The sequence below is a fragment of the Coregonus clupeaformis genome, chromosome 2 (genome assembly GCF_020615455.1).
Source record: "Coregonus clupeaformis isolate EN_2021a chromosome 2, ASM2061545v1, whole genome shotgun sequence".
NCBI lineage: Eukaryota > Metazoa > Chordata > Actinopteri > Salmoniformes > Salmonidae > Coregonus > Coregonus clupeaformis.
Window position 1 is genome coordinate 25,050,725 of NC_059193.1, and position 22,871 is coordinate 25,073,595.

Sequence of the window (22,871 nt, forward strand, 5' to 3'; positions counted from 1 at the left end):
CTGAATAATTATAACGTTAAGGTAAGATTGAAAAGGGAGAACGCTGCTCTGAGAGCAGTGCTTCCTTTCTTTCGATCCTATCCGTCATAAATCGTTTCGGTTTGGCCAATAAGTCACTCTCAAAGTCTAAATACTTTATATTGTAAATGCACAATATCTTACGCAAAAATAAAATGTATGTCCTCCTGGCACAGAAACTGTCACATTGTTGTTGCAATTATCACTAATGCATTGTGGACTACATTTTACATTTACATTTTAGTCATTTAGCAGACGCTCTTATCCAGAGCGACTTACAGTTAGTGCATACATTATTTTTTTATTTTTTCATACTGGCCCCCCGTGGGACTACATGATTAGGCCCATACATCTATAGGTGGGTGTTCTCGATTATATCGACTGATTGGTTCCGTAGCGGGTGATGGATCGGGGCTACACTGTAGTGACAAAGGCAACGTTCCATTAATTAGGGCTAATAACCTTTGACTTGCAATACTATATTAAATGGATAAAAAAAAGAGGTAAAATATATTTTGAGTGAATATATTTAAAAAGACCAGGATGATAAATAAATCTGTCATTCTTCATTTTGTAGGAACAAAGTTATAAATTAACATTTCTAAAATAATGTGTATGTAAAAGTAGGCCTATCCCATTAATAATAATACATCTACAATATTCATAAAAATCATTTGCGAGAAGCTTGGAACAACTTTGGTGAAATACCTTTATTTCATGTGATACACTTCAGTGTTCTTTAACTCTTTTTTTATACAGCAGAGTAATACTAATAGTACATTATTATTCACACAAACGTTGCTAAACACTAGTAGACATATTTCAAATGGACAGACACTTCAGAATAGCACAGAGCCGAGTATTCAGTCAGCGACGGGTAATAGAATAGCTATTAAGATAAAGGTTGTTCGATGTAATTAAATACTTATCTACATTTAAAAAAACATTTTCAAACAATCTACAGATAATGTATTGGTGTGTGACGGTGGGGATGAGACATTTATGACTGGTTATTTGGTTTGTGTGTGTTCATGTTTTTGTGTACACCACTGTGAGTACGTGGTAAAGGACAGGGGTGGAGTGTAGCCTTTTCTGTAACTAAACCAATCCACTGACTACACACTGCAGGGAGAGTCAACATCAGTGTGACCCGGGTGACATGAGACGAAACAACCAGCCCTGGCATTTGCTTTCAAATTCAGCATCCAATCTGAGACACGGAAATAATAAATAAAATACTAACTTCCCATGTGCGTGCCAGCAACTGTAATTTTGGCAAGCATGCAATGCGATTTTACGGTTCCTTGTGTTAAAACATAAAATCAACAGTCCTGCACAGGCAATAGCGATAAAAGTTACTTCACTTAACTTGTTTTTTTACAGCAACGGTGTTAGCTGTATCTGAGGACCAACTAACACTTCCTATCTAAACTGCTCTACAAAACAACTACTGAAGCCAGAGGCCCATCAGCAGGCCTCTCGATCTTTACAATATTAGTGAACAAACAAGGCATCTGTGTCCTTAACCGTCTATGAATCCTGCATGATGAGCATGCTGTTCCTGCAATAGTGTGACGAAAACAAGACAATATATATCAATTGGAGGGTGAGTAGGAGACATTGTATGGGCCCAGTGACATGTTTCCATTTAGTGTGTAAAAGGTTTGACACCTGCTCACTCCATAGGCCCACATATGGACTTTAAACACATTTTCTCCTCAGACAAGGAGATGTGTTAGTATGCTTGTAGTTAACTGAGGAAAGTTCCTATGACAGAGCTGCTATAGTTTCAAAAAGTGTACATCAGTAGATTTAACTTAGTATTTTCCAGTACAATGAATTTGGGATTATGTCCCTTTTCTAAAAACACATACCCTTGTTTCCTATCGGATTGGCTACATGTACTTTCTGAAGCATCCCCTTGGGAAGACCTGCCAAAATAACAAACCAGCCGCCATTGAAATCTTCAATCAACTAACTACAGTAATCCTAAGTGTTCTTTGGCTGTTCTTGCCTTTAAAATGTCCTGATAATAATGTCCCTTATTCATTAGGCCTAAATTTATAGATTTGATTTGAGCCAACGATTAAAAATAATGTTCATCAAGTTTAGAGGGGAAGTATTTCAAAAATCATGGGAATCAGTAACAGACACTTTGGTGATCACGTAGATAGAATACTGTAGTTGACCCAATCCAGAAAGCATAAAACCAAAAAGGGACTGAATAAATCACTTAAATAAATCTCTAAACAATATAACTTTACAACAATGACAAGTGTGATCGCACTGATGATCCTAAAAGTGCAATAACCCAGGAGCAGTTAGCTATGTCAGTCTGCAATCCTAGAGAATGCCATGCAGTTGGATGAAAATCTGATCATATTCAGCATTTAACCAATTGTTTGACAGTTTTACTTCTTACCTTTAATAGTATTATTTTAGATTATCTGTTTAAATACAGAGTAATAGCACATCCACACGGTTACTCTGAAAAGTCACTGAGTCGAAAGGGAGGGAAAGAGGTTCTCCAGCCGATGGCAGTGAGCCATGGGTGGGGAGAGTGGCCACTGAGACACAAGCTGTTGGTGGGGAGGAGGCAGGTCAGGTGGGGGGGGTGAGGTGTTTACTAGCAGGAGCAGCTGCTCTCCGTCACCGCCATCTCCGGCGGCTTCTCCAGTTTGATATCGATCACTGAGAGATGTGGTTAAGGAACATTATTAATTAGTCATTTCATGAATCATAAACATTTTGGGGAATTTAAAGAATATTCTGCAAGTTTAACCAAATTAAATCCATAAGCAACAGATAACATTACAACAGACACTGAAGCATTTCTGGAGTGTCAATTACATGTTGAGCTCAAACACGCTCCAAACCATTCTGCCTCGGGATAACCCCTTTGTGAAAAGATACTGTCCTCTTTGCTCTTCTCTGGTGTGCTATCCATCCCAGGTAGGGCTGCGGCAACACGGCGAAACAGCTGAGGAAACACAAGAAAGGAATCAGTGGAGAAAAACAACCATACCTCAATAACGTGAAGTTGGCCACATAACAGTGACGACCTAGATGGTAAGTCAATATTTATACCTGATCATTTCATGTAAAAAAATTAACATACAGTATATTTGTACATGGGGCTACATGCATCTGGCAAAACTGATCCTGATATTTATCACACATTAAAATCTTGGAAGATCTCAATAACACATTAGAAACAATGCAAGAAAATGTCCCTACAGAATATTTAAAAATCTTGTTAACTTGCGTCAAATTGTCATATGATTATTTAGATTCGATGCCTGTGCAGCAGGCCTATGTCGATGGCTCCTTGCCAAACAGTGAGAAGCACAACAAGCAGACATTTTGTGGAACGAGGCAAAATAAGAGAAGCCCAACAACATGGAGCTAGACAGCGCAGTACAATTGATGCCAAAGCGTTCTAAAGCAATGGACGTGAATGACAACAACACCTGAGCACTGAGGTGAATCACAATGCAGAGAGGACAAGGAGGACAGGCCATGAGGATTCAAGTGATGAGAGAGCGGAGGGAAAACTAGAAGTTGTGAAAGTAGTCTATGAGGGCAGATTGGGCTGGACTACCTTGAGTGAACAGAAGCTCTACCTGTTTGACATTGTAGCCAGTCTTTGCGCTGGTTTCAATGAACATGACATTCAGTTCCTTAGCTCTCTGCTCGCCCTCTTCCGTGGTGATCTGTCTGCTCAGGCCACAGCCGAGAGGCGGAGAGATGGAGGGATAGACAGACAGACATGAAAGAGGACAGGCCGAGAGGCGGAGAGATGGAGGGAAAGACAGACAGACATGAAAGAGGCCGAGAGGCGGAGAGATGGAGGGATAGACAGACAGACATGAAAGAGGCCGAGAGGGAAAGATGGAGGGAGAAAAAGAAAGGAGAGCTCAGAGTTTTTTGGTTAGAAAGAGAGAGGGTTAGTTTGGTCATACCTCAGAGACAAAGGGATAGGAGAGGGAGCAGCTTTGCTGAGAAAAGATGAAACAGCTTGACACGATATAGAGAAACACTCCCAAGTCACTCACAGCACAGTCACTCGTTCCACATTAAACATCTAATCCACATAGTACATCCCAAATGAATCTCGGTAAAGCGGAGCATAATGGGCAGTTCTGGAGGCTGTTTGTACACCTGCTGGTGGTAGCTGGACACCCACCTGTTTGACGTTATAGCCAGCCTTGGCGCTGGTCTCTATGTACATCACATTGAGTTCACGAGCTTTCCTCTCTGCAGCCTCAACAGACACTTGTCTGCCATGGTCCCAGGGGGAGGGACAGGAGGGGAGGGTGGTGGGAGTGGACACCAAATCAAAGTGACATGGGGAGACACCGGGGAGAGGGAACAAAAAAAAATAGATAAAACCAAAATGACGAAAATAAAAAGGCTTAACCAAATAGTAACCAGGGTCAACATGGAGTAAAGTTCAATAGATAAAAATCATAAAACACTTGAAAATGAATATGTTGTGCCCAATATACTCATTAAAATCATGGGATGCCAAATACAGTCAAGGGAGGAGGAGGAACCAGGCTTTGACAAAGGGTGCACACATACAACTGTTGTTAAACAGGTCGACATCCAGTTCAGGGACCACATTGCCGTTTACCACCCCACCACACACACCACGTACCTTTTATCAGCCAGGTCTGTTTTGTTTCCCACAAGCATGATAATGACATCACTTCCTCTCTCTGTTCTGACATCATCAATCCACTTTGAGGTTTGCTGGAATGAATTGAGGTCTGAGGGGAAGAACAGTAGCAATTCAGAATGCACACAGAGTGAGCATGATCACTTGAAATATCCCATGAGGTTTGAACTCCGAGTGATGGGGATATTAACACGTTAGATACATTCGCAAATCAGAACGGTCTTTGCTCCTCAGTGAAAGTACAGTTGATTTCAGCAGAGGAGTGAACCCAGTAGCCAGGTGTTAGTAAACAAAAGTCAACCGTAAGTGAAGTTTAAGCACAGAAAGAAAGGAATAGTAGTTCCCACGCCACTGTTAATAAACTCCCTCATCACCATGAAGTCGCATCATTAAAGTCCCTACATGGTGACACTAAATGCCTCCAATAATAGTAACACTACTCATACATTAGAAGCTGTTGAGGGCTGCTACTGTGTTATGACAGCCTCCTTCCCAATGTAATGTGCCAGTTGACCCCGCCCCACCTACAGTGATGAGAGCACAGCTCTAACTCACTGGTGATGTCATAAACCACCACAGCGATGGTGGAGTCGCGGATGTAGCTGGGTATGAGACTACGGAAACGCTCCTGTCCAGCAGTGTCCCAGAGCTGGAGTCGGACCTGGGGATTGGGACGGAGGAGAAGAAAACGGGACAGACGGAAAGGGAAAATGGAGAAGAGGAACGACATAAAATAGTTGCAAGAGAACAGCAAGGCAGCAGAGGCGAAAACGATCATGCATCCTGGAATAGGAAAAAGCTTTCCCATGTAGCTAGCAGATTACCTGTTCCCAACGTTGACGCCTTTTAGTGACCCATTACAGATGGCAAATGTTCCAAATCAATGCTTTTGGCGCAAGGAAAGCATTTTCCCCATTCCTTAGACAAGCCCCTTTAGGGACATTTCCACAAGCACAATCACCACTGGATGTACTGAGAGGTCTACCATTCCACTCTATAGGCCTATTTGTAACCATTGCACTAACAATGTCATCTATAATATCTACTCACTTTAGTGTAGCACAGAATTCTCAGACAATGGAAGCACTGAAGTGCCAGAAGGCTATTTTCTGATCTGATTACTCACTGACCACAAGCAAGTCGGGTTCAACTCATTTCTACAGTCCAGTGACGTTGCCAAGCTGTGGAAATGCTGTTTGCCCTGTTCTCCCCTTCTGTCCACTGAGGGAAGGGCAGGGAGGTGATACCTACTTGCTATGTCATAAACCACCACAGCAGCGGCTGAGTCTCTGATGTAGCTGGGGATGAGACTGCGGAACCGCTCCTGCCCGGCCGTATCCCACAGCTGGAGCCGAATCTGTGGCCAACCACACAACAAACCGAGGAGCGGACACAGTTCGAAACCCAGCCATGGGGATGGAGGGGAGGGGTGGACAGAGACATAAACTTATAATGATGGAACTAAAAACAGAATCATGGCAGGAAAGAAAACATGGGCTAAATGAAAACGTATAATGAAACTGCAAATCATGGTTAATCTACGTCCATGCTTTAAACAAGCAGTCTAGTCAGAATTAGATAAAAAGCAGAATACCTAAGCCCCTTTTTGACAGTGACATGTAGAGGGATATACAATGTTGTTTATGTATGGGCACAAACAAGGGACATGTGAAATGGTTTCAAGTGATGCAGATGATATAGAAACAAAGTGGTACTTACCGTACGATCTTCCAGATACATCGTTTTCGATAAAAAGTCTATGCCAATTGTTGCCTGCAAGACAAAAAACATTATCCTCAGAGATCACTGACATACTGCATGACTGTACTACATTCAAAAATAAGCCGAAGAGAAGAATAGCCTTGTGTCCTCATTTCCCCCCCAGTTTTGTAGCAGATTGTATGCAAGCTATTATCAGGTTACAAAAGACAGAACACAGCTCTCAACGGCAGACATCTCCACCAAGCAAAACAACCCAATGCACAGAGTGGTGTGGATGCCAACTAATGTTACTCATGTGTTAGTTTACCGTTTACATGCAATGAATTACCAGTATTGTACTTGAGATGAGGTAATGTACCTGATAGGTGTTGTCAAAGCTGTCATACATAAATCTGGTGATAAGCGATGTCTTCCCCACTGTAAAGATAGAGCAGAGAGTATTTAGTTTACACTGACATTTGCTAAATGATGCATGATCCTGTGGAACTGTAATTTGGGAGGAACAGTAATAAACGTAGCCTATGTTATGAGCATTTAGCTCCTTAAAACAATATACAATACTGACAGTGATCATGTGTTACGCAATCATATGTGATTATATTGTTTATTTCCATGATAAATCTCAAAACTAAATCGCTGGACTACTGAACCCATGCTGAGCTGGCAAAGGGTGGAGCCACGAATGGAGGAGATAACTAGCTAGCTAAAATGGACTGGAAAAATCGATACACGGGTTTGGAGCTATGCACATCTGAATTAAGATTTGTTTGAGGAAATAATATGGCATACACTACCAGTCAAAAGTTTTAGAACACCTACTCATTCAAGGGTTCTTCTTTCTTTCTTTTTAATGTTTTTTCTACATTATAGAAGAATAAAAAAAACTTGAATGAGTAGGTGTTCTAAAACCTTTGACCGGTAGTGTATGTCTGGTTTATTTCTATGAATGTTGACGTTAGTCACTGGAAATGGCCAAGGTTGAATAAACGGCTCAGTGAGTTGCCAGCCAAGCTAGCTCAACTGGATCCCCTCTTTAACTGACAGACGTGGCTCACAAACTGTTACACGACTCCACACACACACACAAGCTAAAGCTAGCTGGCAAGTAAACAGAAAAACATTCACATCGAATGGAAAGAATGTGTAACTTCAACTCGTGAATGACACCGACGATTCAGTAACTTAACGTTAGCTAGTTACGGGATATGCATGACCAGATATATTACCAAGCTAATGTTATCTAGTACCTAAATTAGTTAGCTAAAGCTGGCTAGCTTTATTCACGAACATCTTTTGCAACATGATCTCAAGCAACCCATTTTTCCTGATTCAATGGGATAACTAGTAACGTTAACTTAAACAAGTTCCCTTTACGTGTTTAGGGCCTTGGCTAAAATACAGCTAACCTGGCAAGGCATTGTCTGAGTCGTTTAGCATCATCTTTCTGCCTCGGCCTGGCTAGCTAACAGCTAGGCTAACGCCAGTTAGCGGTACTCTCACCAAAACAAATAACCACACATGCCCTACTGAATACACTCCACTTACCACTTTGCTCGCCTAAGAATACGAGCTTGAATTTCCGCAGGGGGTTTCCAAACTCTCCGCCGCCGGTCGTGGTCGACATCTTTATTAAACGATAAATAACAGCTAGCTAGCTATATTGCCAGTTTCCTATGTTGTCTCCACAGGGTAGTATCGATAGCCTAGCTTTTGTTGCGTTCTGTGTATATGCTCGTTCTGTATGTGAAATTGTGACGAGCGAGCCAGCGCCCCCTGCGGACAAACTACGAGTACCAAAAAGTGCAGCGTTTCAATGGGCAAGTCTTCTTTTTCGAAAAGGTATAACGGCGATTGGCATCCAATAACCGTTGCATTACCGCCACCTACTAGACTGGAGTACAACTACCTTATACTTTGCTTAAAAATATATATTTAAAAAAATCAACAAATATCCTAAAATCTAACCCACTAAAAACCCACCACCCTACTCCACTATTTAAATCTATATTTTCTCTCCAAAACTCTTGAGCGTGCCGTCTCTAGCCAACTCTCCTGCTATCTCTCTCAGAATGACCTTCTTGATCCAAACCAGTCAGGTTTCAAGACTGGTCATTCAACTGAGACTGCTCTTCTCTGTGTCACGGAGGCTCTCCGCACTGCTAAAGCTAACTCTCTCTCCTCTGCTCTTATCCTTCTATACCTATCTGCTGCCTTTGATACTGTGAACCATCAGATCCTCCTCTCCACCCACTCCGAGTTGGGCATCTCCGGCGCTGCTCACTCTTGGATTGCGTCCTACCTGACAGGTCGCTCCTACCAGGTGGCGTGGCGAGAATCTGTCTCTGCACCACGTGCTCTCACCACTGGTGTCCCCCAGGGCTCAGTTCTAGGCCCTCTCCTATTCTCTCTATACACCAAGTCACTTGGCTCTGTCATATCCTCACATGGTCTCTCCTATCATTGCTACACAGACGACACACAATTAATTTTCTCCTTTCCTCCTTCTGATAACCAGGGGGCGAATTGCATCTCTGCATGTCAGGCAGACATATCAGTGTGGATGTCGGTTCACGACCTCAAGCTGAACCTCGGCAAGACGGAGCTGCTCTTCCTCCCGGGGAAGGACTGCCCGCTCCATGATCTCGCCATCACGGTTGACAACTCCATTGTGTCCTCCTCCCATAGTGCAAAGAACCTTGGCGTGACCCTGGACAACACCTTGTCGTTCTCCGCTAACATCAAAGCGTTGACCCGATCCTGCAGGTTCATGCTCTACAACATTCGCAGAGTACGACCCTACCTTACACATAAAGCGGCACAGGTCCTAATCCAGGCACTTGTCATCTCCCGTCTGGATTACTGCAACTCGCTGTTGGCTGGGCTCCCTGCCTGTGCCATTAAACCCCTACAACTTATCCAGAACGCTGCAGCCCGTCTGGTGTTCAACCTTCCCAAGTTCTCTCATGTCACCCCGCTCCTCCGCACACTCCACTGGCTTCCAGTTGAAGCTTGCATCTACTACAAAACCATGGTGCTTGCCTAAGGAGCTGTGAGGGGAACGGCACCTCATTACCTTCAGGCTCTGATCAGTCCCTACACCCAAATGAGGGCACTACGTTCATCCACCTCTGGCCTGCTAGCCCCCCTACCTCTACGGAAGCACAGTTCCCGCTCAGCCCAGTCAAAGCTATTCGCTGCTCTGGCACCCCAATGGTGGAACAAGCTCCCCCAAGACGCCAGGACAGCGGAGTCACTGAACACCTTCCGGAGACACTTGAAACCCTACCTCTTTAAGGAATACCTGGAATAGTATAACAGTAATCCTTCTACCCCCCCTCCCTCCCCCACCCCCCATAAAAAAAGGGTGGTTGTCCTACTGGCCATCCTAAGTTAAATGCACCAATTTGTAAGTCGCTCTGGATAAGAGCGTCTGCTAAATGACTAAAATGTAAAATGTAAAATGTATCTAGTCTTACCTCAGGCCAACAGCCTGAAAGGACAAGACACCACCACTCAACACACCCTGTAACTCTTCTGACGTCAAGTCTCGTACACCCAAATACCTCTCTGCAGATGCCACTACAATCTCAATTTTCAGCGATTTACGTTCCATCACTGCAGTACAGTTGATAACCATTGCTATAAACGCAAAAAATCCTATCTTACTGAAGCATATATCACTTGTTGGTCTATCCCTCTGTACTGCTACAGATCTACTACTCTCACCACTCCTCTCAGGATCCCTCCCCCTTGACCCATCTTCCTCTACTTTCTTCACTGCCTCAGCATACGACAACTTCTGCACTACTCTAACCCTGGAAACCTCAACCTGCCTCTCTCGCACCGGACATTTCTGATCCCCAGCCCCACGGCACCCTTACAATTAACACAAACCACTACTTTCCCCAATGCTACACATTCCTTTGTCTCATGCTCTTCTGCACACTTCTCATACCTAGGAACCTCCCTCCTATACACTGCTGCCACATGCCCATAAGCTTGACACCTGTAACAACGTAATGTATTCGGCACAAAAGCTTGTATTGGATAACTTATATATCCTAACATTACTTTGTCAGGCAAAGACTCAACATCAAACTCAAAAGAACAGACAACGACTCTTCTGTTTCACCACTCACGCCACCCTGTTTACTTCGCACCAAACGACGAGCATCACAAACACCGGGAATCTTCCCCTTGGTCAACTTTCACATTTACCGCTACCCCAGTAATCACTCCTTTCAATGGCGCCCTTTCCTTGAGAGAAAAACAATTCACATCTCTTGTCCCCATTAGTTTAACGCAGAGCGCCTGCTCCCTCTGACCAGCAGAAACACAAACAATTATCACCAGACCACTTCAGGTTACCTTCACCGATTCCACAGCACCCAACTCTTGTTTTCACCCACCCTGAAACCACAAATGGATCAGCCAAAAGGCAGGGGTCCACTTTTTCCAAAAATGTCACTCCTACCATCACAGACACGTCTTTATCCTGACCCTCAGTGCAAGCAATAATGGACAGGTGATGGTGCTACAATTTGCTTTGTTGCAAGCTATATCTTATGTTGTAAAATGTAATACATAGCTATTGGTTGAAATGTTCTGAATTATTCGTCTGTGAGCCTATGTGACTGCGTTAGCCATTGTCCATGTGTGACACGCTAGGAACCTATCATGCCCTGACTTATGGGACTCTGGTATGTTGAGTCAGGGTGTGGTGTTCTATGTTGTGTTTTCTATGTTTTCATTCTAGGATTGTATGTCTATGTTTGGCTGGGTGTGATTCCCAATCAGAGACAGCTGTCGCTCATTGTCTCTGATTGGGGATCATACTTAGGCAGCCTATTGGCACTAGTTAGTTGTGGGATCTTGTTCCGTGTGTAGGCTTGTTTTGTGTTTAGCCTTAGGACTTCACGTTTCGTTGGTTTGTTGGTGTGTTTATCGGTGAAATAAACATGTACGTATTTCACGCTGCGCCTTGGTCTGACCCGTCCTTAAACGAACGTGACAGAAGATCCCACCAAACACGGACCAAGCAGCGTGCCCAGGAGCAGACAGCCTGGACATGGGAGGAGATCCTGGACGGAAAGGGATCCTGGACATGGGAGGAGATTCAGGCTGGGATGGATCACCGTCCTTGAGAGGAGACAGTGGAGGCCCGGTATAGAGAGGAGCAACGGCAACGCAGAAGGCGCCGGTCGAGGAGGAAGCCCGAGAAGCAGCCCCAAGAAAATGTTTTGGGGGGGCACACGGGGTGGTTGGCGGAGCCTAGTTTCAGAGCAGAGCCAACTCCCCGTACTCACGCGAGGAAGCGTGTGACTGGGCAGGCTCCATGTTATGCGGAGATACGTACTGTGTCGCCTGTGCGCCGGCACAGTCCTGTACGTCCTGTGCTAGCACCACGCACGTGCCGTGCGAAGATGGGCATCCAGCCAGGACGGGGTGTGCCAGCTCAACGCTCCTGGTCTCCAGTACGCCTCCTCGGTCCCGCATATCCTGCGCCGGTTCTACGTACTGAATCGCCAGTGCGCGTGCACAGCCCAGTGCGACCTGTGCTAATGCCACACATGCACTGTGCGGAAGTAGGCATTCAGCCAGGACGGGTTGTGCCAGCTCTCCGCTCCAGACCTCCAGTCTGCCTCCACAGTCCGGCCCGGCCCGTTCCTGCTCCCCGCACCAAGCCAGTGGTGCGTGTTCCCAGTCTGGCCCGGCCTGTTCCTGCTCCTTGCACCAAGCCAGTGGTGCGTGTTCCCAGTCCGGCCCGGCCTGTTCCTGCTCCTCGCACCAAGCCAGTGGTGCGTGTCGCCAGCCCGGTACGCCCCGTACCTGCCCCCCGCACCAAGCCAGTGGTGCATGTCGCCAGCCCGGTACGACCCGTACCTGCTCCCCGCACCAAGCCAGGGGTGCGTGTTCCCAGTCCGGCCCGGCCTGTTCCCACTCCTCGCACCAAGCCAGTGGTGCGTGTCGCCAGTCCGGCCCGGCCTGTTCCTGCTCCTCGCACCAAGCCAGTGGTGCGTGTCGCCAGTCTGGCCCGGCCTGTTCCTGCTCCTCGCACCAAGCCAGTGGTGCGTGTTCCCAGTCCGGCCCGGCCTGTTCCTGCTCCTCGCACCAAGGCAGTGGTGCATGTCGCCAGTCCGGCCCGGCCCGTTCCTGCTCCTCGCACCAAGCCAGTGGTGCGTGTTCCTAGTCCGGTCCGGCCCGTGCCTGCTCCTCGCACCAGACCAGTGGTGCGTGTGTCCAGTCCGGCACGGCCCGTGCCCGTTCCACCGGTGCCGGTCAGTGGCTCCACTCCGGAGCCAGAGCAGTCCGCTCCACCGGTGCCCAGTCCAGCTCCGGTCAGCGGCTCCAGTCCCGAGCCAGAGTAGTCCGCTCCACCGGTGCCCGGTCCAGCTCCAGTCAGCGGCTCCAGTCCAGACCCAGACATCAGCCCCTCTCCAGGTTCGTGGTCTCCCACACCAGGGTCCAGACAGGGCTTGGTACTTCGTGGGAGGAAGGAGAGGGGAAGCAGCGCGCCGAGGTCCAGACCAGACCAGGGGCGCAACAGGGAGGCGGAGAGTATGTGGTCGTCACGCCCGGAGCCGGATCCGCCTCCGAGGCGGAATGCCCCTACCCTGTTATGTTAAGTTTGTGCGGTCGGAGTCCGCACCTTTGGGGGGGGTACTGTCACGCCCTGACTTATGGGACTCTGGTATGTTGAGTCAGGGTGTGGTGTTCTATGTTGTGTTTTCTATGTTTTCATTCTAGGATTGCATGTCTATGTTTGGCCGGGTGTGATTCCCAATCAGAGACAGCTGTCGCTCGTTGTCTCTGATTGGGGATCATACTTAGGCAGCCTATTGGCACTAGTTAGTTGTGGGATCTTGTTCCGTGTGTAGGCTTGTTTTGTGTTTAGCCTTAGGACTTCACGTTTCGTTGGTTTGTTGTTTTGTTGGTGTGTTTATCGGTGAAATAAACATGTACGCATTTCACGCTGCGCCTTGGTCTGACCCGTCCTTAAACGAACGTGACAGAAACATAGTTTTGGTCCATGTTTCCCAGGGGCCCTAATTAGTGTAAAATATATAAAAGCACCGCATTCCGGTTTGTACTGTGCTTGTCATTTGTTTCAGACCCATTTGAAACCCCATGCTGTCTTGATAATTGTTTGGGGGGTGTGGTTGATTGTGTTCCGACATTGTTTGTTTGACGTTGACAAAATCCAAGAGTTTATTGCATTGAATTACTTCTGCAATAGGCCCAACATCCTTTGTTTTCAGTTGGTTGCAGATTGTCATGTGTTTGGAGAGGCTTTGATGGCTGTGGGGAATTGTTTATCGTAATCAGAGGAAATAAGTGGTGAACTAACAGAAGACAGCAGATACACATGAAGACTTGACACAGGAAGAAGGAGGTGAACATCTTTTTATTTTTTTTGTTGTCATATCTGACATGGTCCTGTGTAGCTCAGTTGGTAGAGCATGGCACTTGCAATGCCAGTGTTGTGGGTTCGATTCCCACAGGGGACCAGTATGAAAATGTATGCACTCACTACTGTAAGTCGCTCTGGATAAGAGCATCTGCTAAATGACTGAAATGTAGAGTGCCACAATCAGGGTTCCTCTACAGCCTTCTCCCCACCCACCTCTGTTCATATAATAACAGTCAAATGCTCCTACAGTTCCTTTTGAGATACCATCATGTGTACAAAAAAATAAATAGCTGTTATATACTCTTTATTGTAGCGCTCACTTGTAAAAAGCAAAACAATTTAAACTATAGAAATTACTTTTGGACCTATAGTGGCTAGTAATTAATTGTGTTTCATTCAAGGGGACTCAGAGCCCTCTCATCTATCTGCTATATGATGCCATCCCAGTGTGCCCTCATCAGTAAGTGTAATGTTGAAGAAGGGTCTAAGGAAGAGAGAAAGAAAATTGATATTGTTGTGATCGTCTTGGGTCTCTGCTATATGTTTATTGGTGCTTAGTTTCTCTGATGTCAGTTGGCCTTTCAGCAAGTCTGTTGCAGTTTCTCTTCCTCCTCGTCCTTCTGCATCTTCCGTTGGGGAATCTACTCAAATTTTATATCCGTTCTAGAGGGGGAGACATGGACAAACACAACATCACATCAGCTATCTGACAAGGAATTGTTTGAATATGTGGTTGTTCTGTTCAATAGTTTATCTCTTTTGATTCCACTATCAAACCATGATATCTTGTGCATTGTGCTACAGTAGTCATAGCCGTGGGAAGTAGGTGTGCTGAGGGTGCTGCATCACCCCCTGATATTTGTTTTATAAAAAATAAAAAATAAAACTATTATTACCCAATCCAAAATATCTTCCCGTGGCCATGACAGTAGTATTTCTATATCATCCTAATTGGCATATGTATCCAAGTATATGGCCATTTTGTAGCACAATACACAAGCATATCAAGAGGATACATTGTGTCGACATTGTGCACTCCTTTAAGAGCTATTTCTATAGCTTGACTGTATCTCCTATGAGCAACAATGCTAACTATTTCAACCCTTTCCCATTTTTACCAAATAATAATGCTTTTGTATCCCTTGAAGAAATGAACATCGGGCCTAAAACATGTGACATTGGGAGTGACCTCACCTGCACTACAGAGGCATTTACTCCACAGGGCTGTAGTTCAAGAAATGCACAAACACACGTAAGATCAGCATTCTTATGGAAACAATTGGAAAATATAGACTCGTTGGAAAACTGAAATTGTCACGCATGCCAGAATATCATCACGCATGAATCCCCCATTTCACACTGATAAACCAGGTAGTAGAGTTGTACTTACACATCTGCGGGTTTGGGAGACATCAATACCAAAGGTAATTCTACTCCGACATCACTGTGGCGAAACAAAAATGTACATTATCAGTGGGCAACATAATCATGTTTCTCCAAAAAAATGCTGACATATAAAATGCACACTGAGTGACAAAACGTTAAAAACACCTGCTCTTTCCATGACATACACTGACCAGGTGAATCCAGGTGAAACCTATTGTCCCTTATTGATGTCACTTGTTAAATCCACTTCAATCAGTGTAGATGAAGGGGAGGAGACAAGTTAAATAAAGATTTTTAAGCCTTGAGGCAATTTAGATATGGATTGTGTATGTGTGCCATTCAGAGGGTGAATTGGCAAGACAAAAAATTTAAGTGCCTTTGAACAGGATATGGTAGTAGGTGCCAGGCGCACCAGTTTGTGTCAAGTACTGCAACGCTGCTTGGTTTTTCACGCTCAACAGTTTCCCGTGTGTATCAAGAATGGTCCGCCACCCAAAGGACATCCAGCCAACTTTACACAACTGTGGGAAGCATTGGAGACAACATGGGCCAGCATCCCCGTGGAACGCTTTTGACACCTTTTAGAGTCCATCTCCCGACAAATTGAGGCTGGGGGGGGGTGCAACTCAATATTAGGAAGGTGGGTTCCTAATGTTTGGTATACTCTGTGTATTCGTCATATAATAAACTGTATATGTCATATATCAACTCCTGTTCTTACCTGGCTGTTAGGCCTCCCAAGAGGCCTCCGCTGGAGACCAAGAGGTTGACCTTGATTTTGTAAGTGACTAGGATTCCCTGCATTCCTTTATCCATGCCAGGACGAATGCTAGGAGAGGGGAGGACAGGACAGGGATGGGTTACCTCAGGCTTTTTGACATAAGATGATGATGCAGTGAAAGGTTTTTATCATCTACAGAAGGAGAGGAGGATGTGGTGGAGCTATGTATTGGGGAACTCATTGACTAACAGTGTGGTGGAAGCCAGGTTGGTATCCTCATCCTTTAGTCTGCCGTCCACGGCCAGACCACGCTTCTCTTTGTTGTTGGACAGAAGAGGGATCACCGTGAATGTCTTCTCCAGGGTGGATTCTCCTTTTACTTCCTCCCTGCGCAGGACGACCACACAAACATGTTGTGATTCACCAACAGTGAAAATCGAAATATACTTTGTTATTGTTTGACTTCAGTATTGGGGTATAGACATAAGATTTAGTAATTCTAGATTACAGTAGTAATGGAAGGAATGTGTTCTTGACTTACGCAAATTCCTCATTCAGAACAGTCTTGGTATATTTGTCAGCTTGGTAAAGCAGCACCTCTGTTGTCTGGTCAACTGGTCAAAAAGAGATGTGTTGGTCAGAAACAAGATTTGAAACACACGCAATCATGACAGAGAATAAATATGTGCTGTTTAGCAGACGCTTTTATCCAAAGCGTCTTACAGTCATTCGTGCAAACCAACAACCCTGGTGTTGCAAGCGCCATGCTCTACCAACAGAGCCAGTCATGACAGAGAACTCACGACACAACCACTTTTATGATGACTCACTTGTTACTTTAATTTTCTTCACCACTTTTGTGGTTTCATTGTTGACTTTGACTTTTACAGGGATTGGGTCTCCATGGAAATAGAGCTGAAAATCACCAAATGAAAGCAAACATGTTCAAATAAACAGGTATCATACAGATTGATCCATCAATGGAAAACTAGCACAGTAATCAATGTTCTCCTATGCTTACAGGAGAAAAGTCTAATTCATGTAAGGATTACAGGCCTACCTCCTTCTCTATGGAGGCCTCCAGGTGGACTAGCTTGTCAGACATCATGAAGTTCTTGCTGATGTCAGCATGGGGTCCAGCAGGTATTGTTCCTGGGGCAAACTGGATCTTACGAATGATCAGACGGCAAGTGTCCCTGACAGGAGAGTGAAAGAGAGGGAGAAAACCATCAGAACACACAATAATCCGATTTCTAGCAACAGCAAATGGTATGTACAGTAGTGGCATTCCACTAATACATACTTCTTGTTAATTTTCTCATCAGGATCGTCTGCCTCATTGGCGATGTAGGCTTTCACCTCATAGTCGACACCACAAGCCTTCAGGGGTAGAAAACAAATAAGTGATTTGTCTTTGATGAAATGATAAAATTGAGAGAGTAAAAAAGAGAAATAAGAAATAGAGTGAACATTAGAGAGAGAGAGAGAGAAACGTACCTTGCCGACATCCTCTGGTGCAGGCTGAAGGCCGACTGAACATGGCAGGTTGTTATCAATCTGAAATGGACAGGAAGCAGGAAGTGATGAGGTGTGGATAGATACAAACCAACAGGCTAGTATGTCAATTTCCCTTAAAGGTCCAATGCAGCTGCTTTTATCTCATATCATATCATTTCTGGGTAACAATTAAGTACCTTACTGTGATTGTTTTAAATTAAAATGGTCAAAAAGAAACAAAAATAGCTTCTCAGCAAAGATTACATTCTCAAGCAAGAATCTTTCTAATCTTGTCTGGGAGTGGTCTGAGTAGGGAGGGGAAAACTGAAAACGATCTGTTATTGGCAGAGAGGTTTGGAACTCTCTTTCTTACTGGCCTATTAAGTAATTGATGTCACCAGGCAGGCCAAAACTCCCTCCCACCAAAACATGCTGAGATTTCAGGCGGTCTTTTCAAACAGCTCTTACACTAAAAGGGCATTATAATCATTGTACCAATTTCACAGTATTTTTCCAACCTCATAGTATGGAAATATATATAAAACACAGGAAAATAAAGTTTTGGACTGCACTGGGCCATTAATGGGAATGTCCATTGTGACAAAAGTCTTTGATGTGGTTTTCAACACCAGCTAAGAGTGCGGCCGAGATTACACTTTGTGTGGCTGAACAGTGAGCTATGCACAGACATAATATATTTTTGTGTGATGCCACTTGAAGGATGAGACGGAAGGAAACACACAGTGAAACTCACATTGAAAGTGAAGGCATGGCCTTGGTCCTCACATTTCTTCAGGAGGGCCTCCTGCATGGCAGTGTTGGCTGGTTTGGTGCCAACAACAGGGTAGATCTGCTGTCTCTGTATCCAGATGTCTTTTCTGTAGTTCATCCCGATCAGATCCAGGTCGTCACTACCATAACGGAAGGAGCATGCCAGATACACCCATACTGCAAAGAGATTAGAGATAGATTTTTGATATCAAGACTGAACCTCGATGGGTTGAATTTGACTTCATGCATCTTTCCTGGTTCAGTAGATACAGTGAAATTTACATTTTAGTCATTTAGCAGACGCTCTTATCCAGAGCGACTTACAGTTAGTGAATACATTTTTTTATTATTTTTTATTATTATTATTATTTTTTTTATACTGGCCCCCCGTGGGAATCGAACCCACAACCCTGGCGTTGCAAACACCATGCTCTATCAACTGAGCTATATCCCTGCCGGCCATTCCCTCCCCTCCCCTACCCTACCCTGGACGACGCTGGGCCAATTGTGCGCCGCCCATGAGTCTCCCGGTCGCGGCCGGCTGCGACAGAGCCTGGATTCGAACCAGGATCTCTAGTGACACAGTTAGCACTGCGATGCAGTGCCTTAGACCACTGCGCCACTCATGATGCAACTGAATGTTACCTTTCCTGCCTTCAAGTTCAGCGGGGTCCACCTTGATCACCCCATCTGCAAGATAAAATATATGTATGAAAAACACACAAAAAAAACACACACACATTTACACTACTCTAAGAGTAGTAAAGAGCAAAGATATTCAGAGATAACTTTATAACACACCGACGATGTCAACACTCTCCACATGGTCCACGAAGTCTCTCTTCCCCAGGTAGAGAGCAATCTGGGAAAAGGAGAAAGGGAGAGAGAGAGGTTACTTTCTGTCTGTCATCAACACCATATAGATAGGACTAATCTCAGTTATCTTGATGGAGCCGTTTGTACATTTGGCTCGGTTAGAGGAAGCCTAAGGATTCCTGCTCTGGTATGCGATAAGCGCATCAGAACAGGTCCTGACCAGTGTGTCCCACAGTTATGATGTCAGAGGGGATCCTTACAGATCCGTTGCCACTGGTCTTCTTGTAGATCCTACAGAGAGAGGGTGATATGACGTTTAGACACTAGATTGGATTCAACAAATCTGTATCATGTTTTATAATTATTCATTGTGTCCTGCATCCATTGTAGGACACACCCTGTCATCATTAGAATCCTCCACAGCCTGGTCCCACATGCCCTCAGTCTAATTCCACTTAGTGGTATTAGTTAGTTATCGTCCCTAGTGGCAGTGGGTCTTTACAGTCTTAGAACTCACTGCACTTTTTGTGATTGCTATCCTTACTGAGCCATCCCAGTATGTTGCTTAGTGACCTACCCTAACTGGCCTGCTGTCAGCTCCAGTTTAATTAAAAGATGAAGCCTCTACTCCCCCTCCCTCCATCCCTCCCTCCTCCCACTGAGGCTCTGGATTGATTAGTACCCTGGGTGGCATGGGAGCTGCTGGCATGACTGGTACAGCCAGCTATCTTCACATAACAATTAGGCAACCATAGGTCTGTCTGAAGGGCAACCTGACCTATGCTTTGATCTGGTTACAACAGAGACACTGCTGAGGGTGACTCCACAATGACTTGCGTAGCGTATACATTTTCTCACATATGTTTTTTTCATACGTTATCTCATAATATAATCCTATCAGTTCAATAGTCCTAATATCCTTTTTTACCTCGCCTAATCCCTTATATCAGTTTATCAATCAATATAGCATGCATCGCTTGCCTATTTACTCACATCTTTGCTTGTGTATGCTAGGCTCTGGACTGTTAATGCTAAACTGCTCTATTCCGGATCTAATCCAGAGTCGATCCGTCCTAATCAGGTTCTTTCTGGATCCTCTTAACCTTAGAAGTGTCACACATCCTTCCATGACCCAGGCAATGTGCTATAGGTAGTAAGGTAATTACATTTACATGTTAGTCATTTGGCAGACTCTCTTATCCAGAGTGACTTACAGGGTTAAGTGCTTTGCTCAAGGGCACATCGACAGATTTTTCACGTAGTCGGCTCTGGGATTCAAACCAGCGACGTTTAGGTTACTCGCTCTTAACTGCTAGGCTCCCTGCCGCCCTTTTAGATATTCATAACCTAGCACCTCTCTGTTCTGTGCCACAGTCTATGGTTTAGTATATTCTGAAAATAAACTCCACCTCTATATATCAATAATACAAATTAGCCATTGTTGGTAGTTGATGGGTGAATTTAAAAGATACTCACTTTGCCATGTCTGTGATGAATTGGATGAGGTTGTCTGTAGAGGTAGAAAATAAAGTTTAATTAACCAATAGGGGGCAGCATTAGGATACTATAGCAAGTACATTACACCTCAAAAGAGCTGATAAGGGACTGTAACACTCTTCCAAATAAGATAAGAGTCCTTCCTGGTCGCAAATAAGTTATATGGAGAAGCTGGACAATTTGAGCAGAAACAAACAAATGAGTCTTTGATTTGATTTGTCTAAACCAGTTTAACTAATCAGCGGGAGATAAACATGATGCACTTGTCCGCTAGTTGAGGAGGTCAGATTAACACATGCCACTTCTGTCTCCATTTCCTCTCCCACTGATTAGCTACGCTGGTAATTAGACAGATCAAATCAAATACAAATTACCCACTGGGCAAAAACTGGTTGAATCAACGTTGTTTCCAACATCATTTAAAATTAAAACTAAAATGGATGATCTTAAATCAACGTGGAAAACTGATCGGAGTTTGCAAAAAGTCATATTTTTTTCACCCAACTTTTATCTTGAGTCCAATGGCATGGTGACATTTTTTGTTGATTTCGCATTGAATTCACGTTTAGTTGACAACTCAACCAAATTTAAATCAAAAATAGACCTTGAATTGACATCTGTGCACAGTGGGTAGTTTGTTTCCTACTCTTATTTGCGACCAGATTTAGCTAATGCCTAAATGAAATTGGTTAGTGCAACGTAAATATGCTTAAAATGAACTTGGTCCAAGATAACTCTGTGCACTGTCTATTTCTGACCGAGGCTGCAATTGTAAACATACTACAGCCATTGCCAATACAGGTGACATATGAATATATTTCAAAATGGGCACATCACATGTCCTGTACATTCAAAGAAGTTGGTAAAATCCTCCCTATTCTACAATAGTTTTTTGTTAATACTCTGTGCCTAGTATCAGTTTTAAAGACCCTTGATAAATGATATCTGTAATGAAAGGTTAAGACAAGTGTTCCTTCCATCCCATGACAATAAAGCAAGGGTGGCAATTCCAGGCCAAGGCAGCCTCAGTGTGTATAGGTTATTGTTCCAGTGCATCCCTAACCTGAGCAGGGCTGGAACAAAAGCTTGCTCACACTGAAACCCATGTCCCATCCTTGCAGTAAAGGCTACATTGCACGTCCATCCATCTCCTATTCAGTCATTCCTAGAATCAGTGTGATAGTTATCACTTAAGACATAGATTAGATGCAATTACAGTTTTCTGAGATGTTGACAAGATATGATGTCATGCACGATATGATCCTCCATGCATGATGTCATCTTTCCCCAGTCGGCTATGCTGTGGATGTAAAGCAGGGTTCGCCGGTCTTGCGTTGTACTCACCTCAGTGTCTTGACTGTGTCTGTTGTCTGGTGTTGCTGTCCCTGTAATCCGTCACTCTGTGCCTGTGTAGCGGGTTTTCGCATCTGCCTCCTTCCGTCCTCCGCCTTTATACCTCGACCTCTCAACCTCGCCACCCTCCGCTCGGCTTCCCCTGCCATTATAGGAAGCTACTTTTAGGCCTTATCCTATTAATTCATTAGCTGGCGGCGTTTTTTGGGCTACAACAGGGTTACAAATAAGTAGAGTATGTGACTTAAAAGGATTAGATCCTGAGTAACTTGTGGTTGAATAGGTGGGTGTAAGGAGCAGGGCTGTTTGGTTGGATTAAAGGGAATATGATAACAAAGGTCTTGCCCTTTGTCAGTCTACACCTCTGTGGGCATGTTATCCTGTCTGGGTCCATTTTGGGCTTGTATTCTCTGTGGTGCCTTGGCTTGCACTATGAGTCAGTACAGAAAGATAACAATACCATTGGGGATGCCACCGCACAAGCGGCTCTGCTCTCTCCCCCAGTGTGTGTATGTGTGGCATACAAGCTACGTGTCTGTCTGCCTGTCTGTCTGTCTGCCTGGCTGACTGTCTGCCTGTGTCTGCCTGTATGCCTGCATCTGTCTGTCTGTATCTGTCTGTCTGTATCTGTCTGTCTGCCCGTCTGTCTGTATCTGTCTGTCTGCCCGTCTGTCTGTATCTGTCTGTCTGTATCTGTCTGTCTGTATCTTTCTGTCTGCCTGCCTGTCTGTCTGCCTGTCTGCCTGTATCTGCCTGTCTGCATCTGCCTGCATCTATCTATCTATCTGTCTGTCTGTCTGTCTGTCTGTCTGTCTGTCTGTCTGTCTGTCTGTCTGTCTGTCTGTCTGTCTGTCTGTCTGTCTGTCTGTCTGTCTGTCTGTCTGTCTGTCTGTCTGTCTGTCTGTCTGTCTGTCTGTCCGTCCGTCCGTCCGTCTGTCTGTATCTGCCATTCTGTATCTGTCTGTCTGTCTGTCTGTACCTGCCTGTCTGTCTCCGTC

General features: G+C 44.8%; 2 protein-coding genes across 6 annotated transcripts; both read right to left on the reverse strand.

The window, feature by feature from the left end:
- Positions 1-710: 710 nt before the first annotated feature.
- Positions 711-8,200, reverse strand: LOC121532081 (ras-related protein Rab-6A). Of its 4 annotated transcripts, none has more exons than XM_041837767.2 (8): positions 7,967-8,200; positions 6,780-6,838; positions 6,419-6,472; positions 5,255-5,360; positions 4,679-4,790; positions 3,642-3,735; positions 2,932-2,998; positions 711-2,709 (listed from the first exon to the last, which is right to left on the reverse strand). In XM_041837767.2, the coding sequence occupies exons 1-8, from the start codon at positions 8,043-8,045 to the stop codon at positions 2,645-2,647; spliced, it is 636 nt and encodes a 211-aa protein (XP_041693701.1). In that variant the 5' UTR covers positions 8,046-8,200; the 3' UTR covers positions 711-2,644. The 4 variants fall into 4 exon arrangements, 3 of the variants coding, with proteins under 3 accessions (XP_041693701.1, XP_041693711.1, XP_041693719.1); XM_041837777.2 differs by lacking the exon at positions 3,642-3,735 and adding an exon at positions 4,205-4,298; XM_041837785.2 differs by lacking the exons at positions 3,642-3,735; positions 5,255-5,360 and adding exons at positions 4,205-4,298; positions 5,951-6,056.
- Positions 8,201-14,379: 6,179 nt separating this feature from the next.
- On the reverse strand, positions 14,380-21,972 carry LOC121532099 (arrestin-C-like). Of its 2 annotated transcripts, XM_041837808.2 has the most exons (16): positions 21,865-21,972; positions 20,500-20,533; positions 19,284-19,314; positions 19,009-19,069; positions 18,853-18,897; positions 18,191-18,384; positions 17,437-17,496; positions 17,243-17,319; positions 17,000-17,135; positions 16,770-16,854; positions 16,481-16,553; positions 16,189-16,326; positions 15,940-16,047; positions 15,223-15,276; positions 15,027-15,056; positions 14,380-14,495 (listed from the first exon to the last, which is right to left on the reverse strand). In XM_041837808.2, exons 2-15 carry the CDS (start codon positions 20,505-20,507, stop codon positions 15,044-15,046), a joined length of 1,083 nt encoding a protein of 360 aa, XP_041693742.1. In that variant the 5' UTR covers positions 20,508-20,533; positions 21,865-21,972; the 3' UTR covers positions 14,380-14,495; positions 15,027-15,043. The 2 variants fall into 2 exon arrangements, with proteins under 2 accessions (XP_041693742.1, XP_041693733.1); XM_041837799.1 differs by lacking the exon at positions 15,027-15,056.
- Positions 21,973-22,871: the final 899 nt, after the last annotated feature.